The sequence below is a fragment of the Ctenopharyngodon idella genome, chromosome 3, assembly GCF_019924925.1.
Source record: "Ctenopharyngodon idella isolate HZGC_01 chromosome 3, HZGC01, whole genome shotgun sequence".
NCBI lineage: Eukaryota > Metazoa > Chordata > Actinopteri > Cypriniformes > Xenocyprididae > Ctenopharyngodon > Ctenopharyngodon idella.
In genome coordinates, this window is record NC_067222.1 from 26902598 (window position 1) to 26916946 (window position 14349).

A 14349-nucleotide genomic window follows, 5' to 3' on the forward strand; every position below is an offset into this window, starting at 1 on the left:
CTTACTGTTAAATTATTTTAAAATATTTTATCTATCTATCTATCTATCTATCCATCCATCCATCCATCTATATAAAATACAAAAATAATAAATTTTGAAATGGTTATTGTGGCCCTATGTAACACACAAGATATCAACATTAAAGTGAGAAAGACAACAGTATTATCTACACTTAATATGGAACAGGGTTGCTGACGTTCAGTGTGGCGTAAGCTATGTTAAAAGACTAATTTACTTAAAGTTAAGTCCCTGACATTGTGAGTGATGTTGAGCAGTGAGCACCATTAAGAAGATCATGTCAAGCAGAGACAGATGTCACATGTAGAACTGGGATATGAGAGTCATGTGGCTGAGAGCTTTAATACAATTGAGAAAGAACACCTGCTTCTTTAAGAGAAGTGGAATTCAGGCCAACAGGTAAAATATCATCTCATGCAGCCTTTTCGGATTACACATGAACTGATACAACAATAAAAAGACTTTTAAGGACAGTTTAAAGAAAAAGAGACCTCAAAGTCCTCCATTTCCAGTTCACAGCGTGATCTGAGTCTCTTTGAAAGTTAACTTCACTCTGAATTACCCACCATTCCCTGCAGGCGTGGATTATCTGTAATATCATGGAGCTGTATTTTGGAGATCTGTAGAGAGCCTTCTGTGGCAATGGCATAAAACTGAGAAGGCATAACTTACCTTGGTCTCAAATCAGTACCTGATTGTATTTCTGTTCTTTTTATTTTACTGTTAAATATGATTTAAGTGAGTAAGGATTATTAGTAGTAGCAGCAGTCAGTAGCCATACATATACTTTTATAAATACACATAAACAATGTTTAAAAAAGATGAAATAATACAAACACATATTAAACACCAATCCAGCTAGGAAAATGTAATTCAACTTTTAAACAGAAGGGGGTGGTAAGAATCTTAATAAACGCTGATGCAGTGAACTTGTTTGATAAAGCACAGGGGCCTCAAAAATCTCACAAGGGGCCCAAAGTTTACTTATATTTTAACTTTAACTGAATTAAAATGCAAAATTTTTTTTTTTTTTTTTTTTTTAAATCAAGACCTATAACATGTAAACTGACATCATACACACAACTGAGATCTCATTCAAGACGGTTTTGACCACTGTAACATATAGCTGGTTTGTGCAGAAAAGCTTTGAATATTGTGTCGGTCAATGAGTGGAGTTGGAATCCAAAAGATTGAGAACCACTTGTATGGCATATTCTCTTCTAGAGAACAAAAACAGGTTTGGCTATAAAATCTGTGGCCTGAGGCAACTTCTTCAACATTCCTTCTCCACACAGAACTCCCTCTTCTACTGTAATGCAACTCTAGCAAAACCAGGATCTGTCTATCGACTTATGCAAATACTACATAAAAGCATAAAAGCATAGCATAAAAATCATAAAACACAAATGTTGAATGCTACTACAAAGTATATGACCAAATCGTGAATAAAACAAAGTCTGATGCAATAACTGACCGATTTTGTCCAGATATGCAACTGCTACACATCTAACAAATTAAAAGGAGCAACATGTAGCCTACATGTTAATCATAATGCATAGCCTAATAATCGCAACTTTATACATTTAACATACAGCTTTTGTACATATATTTGGCATGTATTTATTCATTTAGTATTAAATTCAATTGTATTCAATGCAAATTGCCTTCAAATTGTATTAAAGTCACATTTAACGTTACTTGACGTTTTGAATTTGAATCATGTTACTCGCTACAGGAGAAAGAGCGCAGCTATTTGCAGCAGCAGGCATTGTTTTACAGAAACGCAGAAAATCCTGTCGAGGAATTTACAGACATGTTGAGACAAAGATATCATATATAGCCTATTTTAGCAGAGGAGTTTGAGCACAAGGAATGTTTAGGAGCTCATACTGTGGTGGCGCAGATACCTACTGAGACGCTGCTGCACACTGTAGATTGACATTGACACTGCTCTGTCATTTTAACGAGTTCCTATGCTGCATGTCATTAATATCTTGATACGGCCACTACAGCAGCATAGTTTTACATCGGGATTTAAAAGAAAAGTTTGATAAATCTGTTTGATTACACAGTATCAGATTGACTATGCTAACGTTGCAGTTGTTTGCTTTGCAGCACGTGCAACAAACAGATTGCTGTAACGCTCACTCATGCTTGTCCTGTGAAACTATTTTGACATTTTACATAATTTTGCCATTTTTAGCAATGTGATATTCTTTTGCAAGTAGCTACAAACATAAAAAGCGCTGTTTACAAAACCGTAAAACAATTTTAAGTACACTTGGCTGGCGTTTCTTTTAACAGCTGTGTACTAGTGTGAGGCGTTGAGTTGTGATTGGTAAACTCTATTTCCTGGTATACACATGATCTGAACACTCTTGAACATCCGCATCTGCAGTTCTGCAAGACGAGACAAGGCGGTAAGACACTTTTACTTTATTACTTCACTATCTAACTTTGTTTTCAGCGTTAGAAACGATTTGTTTCGCTGTAGACATGATGCAAAGATGTAGACAATGCAAACAAAGATACATACTGATATTTTTTAACGTTGGCAAAAGTTTTTTTTTTTTTTTTTTTTTTTTGGATTTAAGGCTTATATAGGTGATCTTTGTTATTTCCATTTTCATTTTTTGAATGACATTCTGAAATGGGAACACTGTCTTGGACTGTATGAGGTTTGGAGTAACTTTCTTTAAAGATTTCAATTCACACAGTAAGATTTATGATTTAATTTGACAGGAATAGGCTATGTGCTACAGAATGATATTAATATCTGGCTTTGATGATAATTTGGTGCATTAATAATCTCACTTATGCCACAAAGACAGTATTAGCCCCGTCCTCTAACTTTTGATGTACTTTTTTGGCAAAGTCGCATGCAACCACATCCTCTTTTAACGAAAGACCAAACTCAGATCCTGTTCTGACTGGCTCCTGCATGTGTCAGACACCTTACTGGCATCCTTTATCACTTTATAAGTATGAATATTGAGCAGAATGAACAATTCAAAAGACTTTTACATGTTACGTAAGAAATAATGTACAGACAGTCTAACATCGTCACAAGAAATGTTCAGATGTATCACCTTATCCTACTACTTGTTATGCTGCATGGACAGGAAATGTTAATTTTAGTTGAAATTATTTTATTAGCTTAGTTGTTTTTACTTTTCAGAAATATTTGAGCTCTGAATGTTACAGTTGAACAATCAGAATCAAGTATTCCAGAAAGCTGTGTATTAAAAAAGTTGCCACATCACCAGGACATGTCAATATTTCACCTATTTTATTTCATTTAAATTGTCGTAAATATTTCTTGTTGCTATTTGGGTATTAGACCATGGGTAATTTTACTTGTGCATGGATGAGAAAGTTGATTTGAAGTGCTGGTGAATCACTATTATTCTCTGTCGTCATTCAATCCTTTATCCTGTCATTCAGTAGCACTTCTGTCTCACATTGCCCTTGCTCTGAAAAAAAAAATCTTTTACACACTCACATAGCAGGCGCTAAATATGATGGTGATGTTGAGTGTCTTTATAGCCTAACTGATATGGTTTAATCAGCACGAGAAGGTGTATTGCTATTTTATTGCAGCCTCTGGAGAATTCAGATATGATCTGCTTTTTTTCTGAAAGCTCATTTTGCATTGACACGGTTTAAGGGGCTGTAAAATGATTGGAAAATTCTTGCGATGCCTCTTAGCCTCATATTGATGAGCGCAGTAGATGACTTACGTCAAGGTGCATCACTGAGCTGATAAATAGCCCATAAAAGCTAGCATGGAAATGATTTTCGAAGAGATGAAAACTTTCGAGGTTTTCTTTTAGTTCTTTGAACAGCTAACTCTGTTTTTCTCTGCACAAATAAACAAGTGCAGTCACTGGAGAAGCAGCCAAAAATATCACAATGCCTGACAGATCCCTAAAAAGGAAGCTGTGTATATTAACTGGCAGACCTCGATAAACAAGATCTTTGTGTATTGATCAAGACAGCCCTTTCACTTCCTTCTTGGGTGTTTGTTGTTCAGGCCTAGGCTTGTGCTGAACTTCCTGAAGTAGTGGAGCAAAGCTGAATCGCAAGTGAACTGCGATTTCGAACAAGCCTCAAGAGGAACCATTCAGAACAAAATTTTAAGGTTGTTTAAATTTATTTTACTTTGTTGAAACCCAATTTGAGACACATTCCGACAATAGACGACATTGTTAAAAGAATGCCGCTGACATAGACCAACTGTGGTTGGATTTAGAAGACTGCTCTTGTTACTTCCTGTTTGTGCAACAGTTTCCAGTCATGCAGATCATAAGTAGAGATATTTCTTTGTCAAAAGTGTGCGCATGCATAACTTGATCAATAGTCTTTTATGATTTTTTGTTTGTTTGTTTTCTCCCTGCAAGTTTCATTGGAAATCACAGGCTGCCAGATAGCAGCAGTCTTGTGCTCTCAGCTTAGTGTAGCTTGGTAGATCTATTATGTAATCTGTCAAATCCCATTTCAGAGCTGCTTGATTTGAACAACTGTCAGTCAGTCTAAACTCGAATCCCAGATTGCACTAGCTGACCACAATGTGAAGCCCACAAAGTCAGATAGAATAACCACAAGTGAGGTCTCTTTAATATCTCAATTTTTAATTCAAAGGAATCAGTTTAAATGGAGAACAAAAAGATACTTAAAGTCAGCATGAGATGGAAGTTGCGATAGTCTTTTCTTCCCTTTTGTGACACTTGAGTAAAACGGCTTCCTAAACTAGAAGAAATGTAGGCAGGACTTGATTTTGTCTATTGGGAAATGATTGGATGGTTGTGGTTTGCTATTGCTGTGATGTCATGTGAGTGACAGGTTGTTCCACCCTGGCATCAGTAAACACGTCATCGGAAAAGAGATGTATTTTGATTAAATTATTTTAATTAAATTATGAGCCATTTTGATTTTGATTTGATTACAAGGGCATATGAACAAAAAATTATATCTATCAATAAATAATTTATAATAAATACTGCAATATTCCATAAATCACCATTCTGATTTCATGGTGACTTTAAAATCCCCTGCTTCTTTTCTCTTTTGATTCTTTTGGAATCAAATATTCCGCTTAGATTTGCCCAAATGCATATATTTTCAATCAACAGCCCAAGATTTTAATATAAATGCAAACATTTCTCATCAATTTTTTTTAATAATAAGGGCTATTGGGGGAGGTTTACCTGATGAGCACTTTCCATCCTACAGTAGCTCTCTCTCTCTTTTTTTTTTTCGTTTTAACTGGTATTGGTTTAAAGGTGCAATATGTAAGAAATTTGCTGTAAAATATCCAAAAACCACTAGGCCAGTGTTATATATTTTGTTCACTTGAGTACTTACAATATCCCAAATGTTTGCAACTATTTGTAAATCGTGAGAAAATTGCAATTTTAACCAAGGCTCCGGGAGTCGCCTGTCAATTGTAACCTGTGTTACCCTCGGTTTTATTTTGTAGAAACCATGGAAACACCAAATACGCTTTAATATTTACATGTTTTAATAAACAAGGGAACAACTGTTTTGATATATTTATAGACAGAAAACTATTTATTGTTATATAGCTCAACACATTTAGTCTTATTGTTTAAATCTAATTTTCTTGATTTTTTGCGAGTACCATGCTTTACCATGCCTCAGAGAAAAACACTATTTTGTGAAGTAGCTAACATAGCATAATCAGATGCAGCTTTATTTTTAGTAACAGTAATACAGCATTTTCTCCATCATACAATACATTTTAAAATGAATTGCATGCCATTTATCAACACAAACCATCCAGCAGCATTTAATATGATATTCTAATATCGATCTAGTTCACTGCCGTGTGCAACAAGTGTCTCACAGCAGCCACAGAGCGAACGCACAGAGTAACGTTATAACATTTTCAACACTCTCAAATGTATCTAATATGATAAACTAGCTCAGTTTATCATATTAGATACATTTGAGAGTGTTGAAAATGTTATAACGTTACTCTGTGCGTTCGTTACCTCATACTCATGACCGGAAAAGCGGAAGCAGCGCCGGCGACTGTGGCATAATAAAAGTTCCGCTGCTCGTGAGGCGTGTGTTGCGCAATCGCTCCAGCGGCCTCGTTCAGCTCCCACAACACTCGGTCCTGCTCTGCTTCATACTACAATAACGTTAATAATCGCATCCATGAACATGATTTCTTCCCGAGTCCTATCCCAATTCTTTTCAACCGGCTGTGATGTGAAGACCACATGTCCCAAGATTCCGCGCTCAAACTTGGCATCATCAAGCTACGCCTTTGTTTTGAATAGGCCTCTAGCGACCTCTAGCGGACAGAAATTTCTACATATTGCACCTTTAATGCTTTAGTTACCAGACCATGGTTACGCAAATAAATATTTATTGTGACCAATAAAATTTAAATTTAAAGACCCATTTACACTAAGAATGATAACTATAAAGATAACTAAACAACACCTATATTAGCATCCACACCAATGCACAAAAAAGTTATGTTTATTATAAACGCGCGCCAAGTAGGGTTCGCTACATCCTGTGCTGGACATCCAACCCCGGCCACATCAAAGTGTGACGTCAGAAGCCACGCCCGTGTCCAATACGTCACCTTGTGACTCCCCACACCCATTCTGCCCCAGAAACCCAATTTGTTGTATGTAGGTTTCAAATTTAAAGGGTTTTTAGGTAGGTTTTAGGTAGGTTTCAGTATGTAAGTTCCAGATTAAAAGAGGTTTTTAGGCGTTAAGGGTAAGTTTTGAGTGGGTTTCAGTACGGTCTGTCATAACAAGAGAAAGAATTAGGTTTGAGGGTTAAGTTTTCTCAATGCTTCTTCCTGTTTCAAAGTTAATGAGGAAGCGTGATTTCTACCCCCCCCAAATCACTTCACCAGAAATCCCACCCTGCAGCTAATTTCATTGGTTAGGGTTACAGTGACGGTTAGGTTTAGGGATCAGTGTTTGGTGTAGACCAATAAAATCTTTAAAGTTCACCCAAAAATGAAATTTCTGTCATTAATTACTCACCCTCATGTCGTTCCACAACCGTAAGACCTTTGTTCATCTTTGGAACACAAATTAAGATTGATGATGAAATCCGAGAGGTTTTTATCTCCCATAAAAAGCAAAGAAATTACCAAATTCAAGGTCCAGAGAAGTAGTAAAGACATTGTTAAAATAGTCAACATGACAACAGTGGTTAAACCTTAATGTTATAAAGCAACAAGGAAAAATTGTTGAATAAAGTCGTTATTTTTGTTTTATTTTTGCGCACAAAATGTATTCTCGTCCCTTCATAATGTTGACTATTTTAACAATGTCTTTACTACTTTTCTGGACCTTGAGTATGGTAATTTCGTTACCTTCTATGGGAGATAAAAAAAAAAAACCTCAGATTTCATCAAAAATATCTTAATTCGTGTTCCGAAGATGAATGAAGGTCTTACAGGTTTGGAACGACATGAGGGTGAGTAATTAATGACAGAAATTTCATTTTTGGGTGAACTAACCCTTTAAGAATCACCTGCAGGGCGGAATTTCAGCTGAACTGGTTTGGGGGAAAAAAATCACGCTAGTGAGAATGTGACATATTTGGACATGGGCGTGGCTTCTGACGTCAAACTTGGATGTCCACCGCAGGCTGCAGCGAGACACTTCTGTCGCCTGCCACTTTAAATGCTCAAGCTCTTTAGAGCAGGATGGATTCTGATTGGCTGTCAATGTTTTTATCACTCAACAGCTGGAAGAAAATCATTCTGAAAGTGATATCGTTCCTCTTTGTTATTATAATTGTTGTGTGGACTTCACTATTCTCATACACTTGGAACGATTATTAAAATTTGTCCTTGGTGTGATCGGCCTTAAATCAAACTTTTTTTAACCTTGTTATTTTTTATCATATTGCTGTTTTCTTAGTTCTCCAATAGTAACAGAACAGTTAGGTGTGTTTTATCCCTAAAAACATCCCTTGCACATGGAAAAATCAGTGTAACGCATGACCATAATGGCTTATTGCTTCATTATACTAAAATATAAATACTAGTTCAGATACAATCCAATGGGTCTTTACTTAGTTCACACATCAGATCATGTGCTGGTTGTGTCATAGCTTTGCACCAGACATGCAGTGAGATGCTGTAATGGGTCGGCGCACATAAACCATTGTCCTTACAAGTCTCTTGAAAAAGGCTTCGGCATTGCAGCACCCCTCAGCAAGACGCTTCCAACAACAGAGCATCAAGGCCATGTGAAATGCAGAGGCACGCCCAGTGTAACCTCTGACAGGTTCCTCTGACAGGTCCATGACCCCTGAGAGAGATGACAGAATGACATGCTGGAGAACTACAAACTGATAGAAAGTCATCTTCGACCAGAGGGGAAAAAAGCAGTCTGCCCAGCATGTTGCCCCTGAAAGAGACAGTGAGAGAAAGAGAGAGACAGAGAGAGAGAGGGGGGAGAGATAAAAGGGGAAACAATGTGATAGTTGATATAAAATGGGGGATGGTAAGAATAATAAGTGTCTCTAGAGAGCAGAAATGTGAAGACAGAGAAATAGAACAGGGAATAAAGAGAACAGAGGGGAAAGGATACTGTGTGTGTGTGTGTGTGTGTGTGTGTGTGTGTGTGTGTGTGTGTGTGAGGAAGAGGATGAGATCATCGCAGTCTCCTGTCTAATGAGTGATGGGGTTGGGAGGCGTGCTGAACTGAGGCGGAGGGTTTGCTTCTCATGCCGGTGGAATCAATAGCGTCTGCAGACTGGAATACCGTTCCCACATTACCGCCTCATTGCCAACACTTCAGCCACAGCCGGTCTTCCAACGCGGATTAAGCACAGATCATTTGTGCATTCGTTCACTCCCTTACTTTCTTTCTCTTTCTCTTACGTACTGTCTCTCTACTATCTATCTCTCCCTCTCTCTCTCTCTCACTCGCTCTCGCTCTCTCTCTCTCTCTCTCTCTCTCTGTAGCCAACCCACACCCAGTGATTCTGTATCTTGGTTTTTTTGTGGCGGTAGAAAGGATGCTGCTGTGAATTCTTTTTTTTTATATATATATATAAATATATATATATGTGTTTTAGAAACAGCTTTTTCTGTACCACAGGAGGTGTGCTTTCTTGATTTTTTTTCTTCCTGATTTTTTTGTGGGAAACCTTGTGGAAAAGAGCTTACTCACAATGTTGGGCTTGGATGTTTGTGAATTTGGTGGACAGTTTCTTGAACTGCTCTGGTTAACAGTTTGCTACAGAGGTGAGGATGCATTTATGTTGTCTATTATGAGGCAAAAATGTTATGTACTAAAATTAACTAGAATGTATGCTGTTTAAATGCTCTTCAAACTATTCAGAAAGACCTCAGATGATCTAATAGACCAGCCCTAAGCCTTCAGCTGAAGTTGTTTGAAGCTTATTGTGAATGGTGTTTTAAGTTGCGTTGTATCCTAAAACCTATTTACATTTCAAACAGATTTTTTTTTTAAAGTCATACTGAATGGCCATTTTATGTGATGACTTCCTTTGTGGATAGACATTTTTAGAGTTGGCATGTGATGCAGTTAAGACAAGCGAAGTTGGTCAATATGTATTGATCGATTGGTTGTTGCTCTCACAACATTGCTTTGTGTGTGTGATCATCATGTTGCTTGTAATTACATGTCACAGATGTTGTTGATTCAGGGCTTCACTCTGCAGAGCTGCTGCTTACTGACATCAATCCAGTGGTGCTCACTCCCACTTTACCTCTTTATCTGTGTCTTCCTTTCTCTTAGTGTCTCTGTTTCACTTTGAAATCTTGGAAGTAATGATGTATGACAAATGAACCCCTGCTTTTATGTGTAAAGAGGAGAGTAGATGTACATATCTGTATGTGTGGGATGGGTTATATTGACATTGCTATCTCAGATTCCTATACAGTATGTGGCTTCTCCATGAGCATTCCCATTAATCTCAATGGCAGTTGCCTGGATGACGCAGAACCCCCCCCGGAAGTATGTGATTTTGCTCACGGGTGTTCAGTTTTGCAGGTGTTTTGAGGCAGTTACCTGACTAATCACTCAAGAGACAGGAAAAATATAAATATATAGTCAGTTTAACTTAAATTTAAGCCACCAAAAAACAAATCTGCTACTGGTAAAACATTTACTATAATATAATATTTTTAAAAAGTTGCAATCATATGCTGTAGTTACAACATGTACCAACAGGGGCTAATGGAAACATGCTAACCAACCAATCCCAACCTGAACCTCACGAGAAGGTGTTTTACAAAGTTGGAATTGCATACAAATTTGTATGACATGATTCGTAGGAAAACGTATGATTTATAGTAAAATAAAAAAAAAGTAAACATGAACCTGCACCCCTAAACCTAGCCCTCAGTGGGGCATTAGCAATTTGTATGAAAACCTACAAATGAGATCGTACAAATTCATACGAATTCCAGTTTAGCAATGTAAAATAGTTACGAATTGTCAAAAGACTGTTAGATAAAACTTGATCCTTTGTATCTGATTCAAATCTGTTTAGTTTTTTGTCAAGTCTGAATGTAAAAACAATACATGAAATCCAAAGTTGATTCATATTAAATCCAAATGTCCTTTGAAATTCGGTTAAAATCTGATGTTTTGGAATGTGCTTTAGCCTAATATTTATACACAGATGACCGGACATTGGCCCTGCCCCTAATGGCACACTTCATATGCACTTACGCTCTTGTAGACTTAAAATGCCCGCCGCATGCACATGATTGTGAATTTCATGAGACCATAGGGTGTCCCATTTGTCATTTTAGGTTTCCCTTTGCGGTCGATATGCGCCCTCGATGTGCACTTTTGCTGAGCCCGCACTGAGGCGAGATCCACAGCAGACTTCCGTCGTGGAAGTGTGGACTCGTAGGAAGATTGCGAGTGTTTAGGGTGCCATTTTGGGCAGGGCCTTCAACAGCACTATAAACAAACAGATAAATAGTGCGGATCGTCGGTCCGCAAGATCAGACTTTCAAACCAAACCAGACTTTTGTGCAGTGTGAACAAAGCCAGAGTAGTTTGAGGCTAGGTGATTCCAGTGGAATCAATGGTGTTTAGAGAAGGCCCAAAAAAACGGGCTCCAAGGGACGGACCGGTGCACAGGTTTCTCAGCTCTCTCTCTGCTGGACTGCAGGTGCTGACACGCTAAGACCCCCTGTAGCCCGGCAGAGCTGCATCACGACTCATTGAGCCTCAGCTGCTACTGCGCTGTGATGGATGGCTGCACGTCAGAGACCTGACACATGTTTAAAGGAGTAAATCAATTAGATTGCATGTAGGAGAAACAGAGATTTTAAAAAAGCTGACGTGTTTGTGCTCCCTGTAGGGAAAGGCCATATGAATGAGGAGGATCAAATGCATCATTGCACTACATGCAGTCAGGTGTTCAGCTCTGTTTTCTCACATTGCAGCTGCTGTCTAAATACCGATCCTGAGAATTTGAATATGTCGTCCATTCCCCAACTTTTATGTGTACTAATACTTATTTGAATGATTTTATACTATTTTTGATTATATTTAAATTATTAAATATTTTGTTGTATTGGTTATGTTTTCAGTTACAAATAGTAGTCCAGAACTGTTTTTATATTTTACACTTGTATTTTGTTATATTTTATTTTCTTGGGCTTAACCATCTTCCCAAATTTGTAATGATAATTGTTTACAAATCTGTCATAAAAAAGAAAGGTTTTTTTTTTTCTTCAAAATAAAAGCTCTATGGTTTAATATATATATATATATATATATATAATATATAATATATATTGACAAATTTTCCCTCAAAATCAGTGCAGAAAGTCTGTAGATTTTGTCTGGGCCTGCTTTATTAATTGAATTTTTTCTCATTTTGCTTTGAAATCATCTTGTGAATATTTAATCTGTGAGTTCTGCCATATTCTAGTTTAGAATGAATGTATTCCTGCTGCATTGTTTCAATATATTACAGCCAAAACCTTTCATGACAGTGTCAAATGGCTTGGGGCGTTCTGTCTGTAAAACCGTTGAATTGTGCAGATTTCCGGCCTGCTGTGGTTTGTGTTTGTCACTGACTTAAAGGATCACAATTTACTGATATGAATCACTCTTGACACTGTTCTAAGTTTGATTAGCAGAGACTTTGATGGTGTCAAAGTAGTTGAGAAAGTAGAGGATGTGAGGGTTGCAGAGCAGTTAAATTTAAAGTGTTAATATATACAGGTAGTATGAAGTTACAGCAGCTGCTGAATTGACTTTCATTTTAGAGCAAACGGAGCTCATAAGTAGAGGCAAGGTATTCAGACAATAATTTTTTTTACTGTAACATGCCATACTTTGACACATAAATGAATAAGCAGTAGTTTCCATCAGTAGATTCCATCCCATGTGTTCAAGAGAAGTCATTACTTCCTGGGAAATTAGCGCAAAATATCAGTAATAAAAATGGAAGTTGCTGCAGTCGGGGAAGAAACTGGCCTTTTCCCCCCTACATCATAAATGACCCGTCTCAGAGCATGCAGACGCAATAGGGTATATGTCGAACGTCACATGACCAAACCGGAAAACTGAAAACTGAACTGACGGCATATCTATGGACTTTTAAGGTAATCAGCGAAACTACCAAGTTCACATTGTTATAGATGTTATAGATTCTATTAAATATCTAAACGTTAGTGTGAAGAAGAAAAATGAAAAAAGCTTTTAAATATCAATCTGCATATGCGGGGGACATCAGTTATGCTCATTTTTGCTCGCTCCTTTTAAGTTATCTTGAATAAAACAGCAATTTTTTTCATGACGCACATGCAAAAGACCTAAACCGGAAGCGATCTGATCTGTTTTACAGAATACGGAAGTTAGATTGCGCATAACCCCTATAAACGCTGTCATGTTATCTTGCGTTCGAATGCCGGGTGTTTGCCACAGTCACGAGACGCTTCTGCAAGGTCCGTATTCCAAATCATTGTGATATTACAGACTTTGCTCAGACATTTCAGAATGATCAAACCAACATTTGAGATGTTGTGCAATGAAATTGGTCCGCTGGTTAGTTCAGTTATCCAATCACATTCTCTGTTGAGTCAAAGTCACGTGAGTTTTTAGTTGCGCATCGAGGGATTTATTCGGTAAATGTGTTCCCATCATATAGTTTATGCACACGCCTTCTTATTGGATAAAACATTTATCCATCTTAATCAAACTAATTTTTATGCGCATTTTTAGAATTTATGCGCATCTTGCGTTTCCACCCACTGCTTTCAACTAAAAATGGAAAACTTTTTATGCTTTTTGGCCTTTCATTTACACGACAATGGCGTTTTGGGTGCCTGAAAACAAACTTTTGAAAATGGGATTCAAAGTGCAAGTTTTTGAAAACGCTGCCATTATCGTCTCAGTGTAAACTATGTTTGAAAACGGTTCAGTCTACAGGCACATAGTGTTTCTTTACAAAGTAAAGTAACATCACCAATAGAGTTGTCAAAAGTACTGACTTCGGTACCACGTCGGTACTGAAATTTAAAAAATGTGATGCTTTGATCGCTGTTGAGCAGATTCGTAAACACCTCTGATTGGCCACTGTGTTCACGGCTCATCGGATATATCTGTGATTGGCTTCAATGATCAACGCTTCAAAAACATTGTAAATAGTCATCACATCTTCTGTGTGCTTTCGAAACGCTCCCTTGCATTGATCATTGTAGCCAATCACAGACATATCTGATGAGCACGTCAACACAATGGCCAATCAGAGGTGATTATGAATCCGCTCAACAGCACTCAAAGTGTTACATTTTTAAAATTGCAGTACCGATTGGTACCGAACTCTAATCGTCAACTACTGGCATGGCATGAATAATATTGTTCTTAGTCGCTTTCGTGGATCCGTGTGAACAGGGAGCGTTTTGACAACGTTGCCGTCTATACGCAAAAAACTCAAAGGAAAACTTTTCAGTATTTAGTACATTGTTGTCATGTAAATGTACCCTTTGACCCTCAGAGGTTTGAACGGACTTCAGAAACCCTAGTGGGCCTTCCATTCATCTGCTGAAGAATATTTGGGTACAGCTGTTGTGCGTTTAATATGAGAGACTGCAGTTCATCAGCGCTCTTTGCTCATTCACAGTCCACCTCATTAGCTGTGCACTGAAACCTGCAACACGCCATCAGATGAAAACCAGCATGCTATCCATCACAATATAGCCAGGCATTTAACTGCTTCTACTGATCAAAGCGGGCCAAAGCATGTTGCCTTTGAAGCTCGAGATGCTGCGCCATACATATTTCACTCCGAAATTATATCTCCGAAGGGCGGGGGAAGCCA

General features: G+C 37.7%; 1 protein-coding gene across 3 annotated transcripts in view; it reads left to right on the forward strand.

Moving 5' to 3' along the window:
- The first annotated feature begins 2234 nt into the window (after positions 1-2234).
- The window catches only part of arhgdig (Rho GDP dissociation inhibitor (GDI) gamma), a 31446-nt gene continuing 19331 nt past the window's right edge, over positions 2235-14349 (forward strand). The window contains exon 1 of one of the 3 annotated variants that reach the window (XM_051886627.1): positions 2235-2438. Coding sequence is in view for 1 of the 3 variants with exons in the window: in XM_051886626.1 (XP_051742586.1) it covers positions 9205-9277 (73 nt within the window). In the remaining 2 variants the exon portion in view is untranslated. Of the gene's footprint in view, positions 2439-4136; positions 4160-9116; positions 9278-14349 lie in introns of those variants that run through there. The other 2 variants (XM_051886628.1, XM_051886626.1) reach the window with 2 other exon arrangements.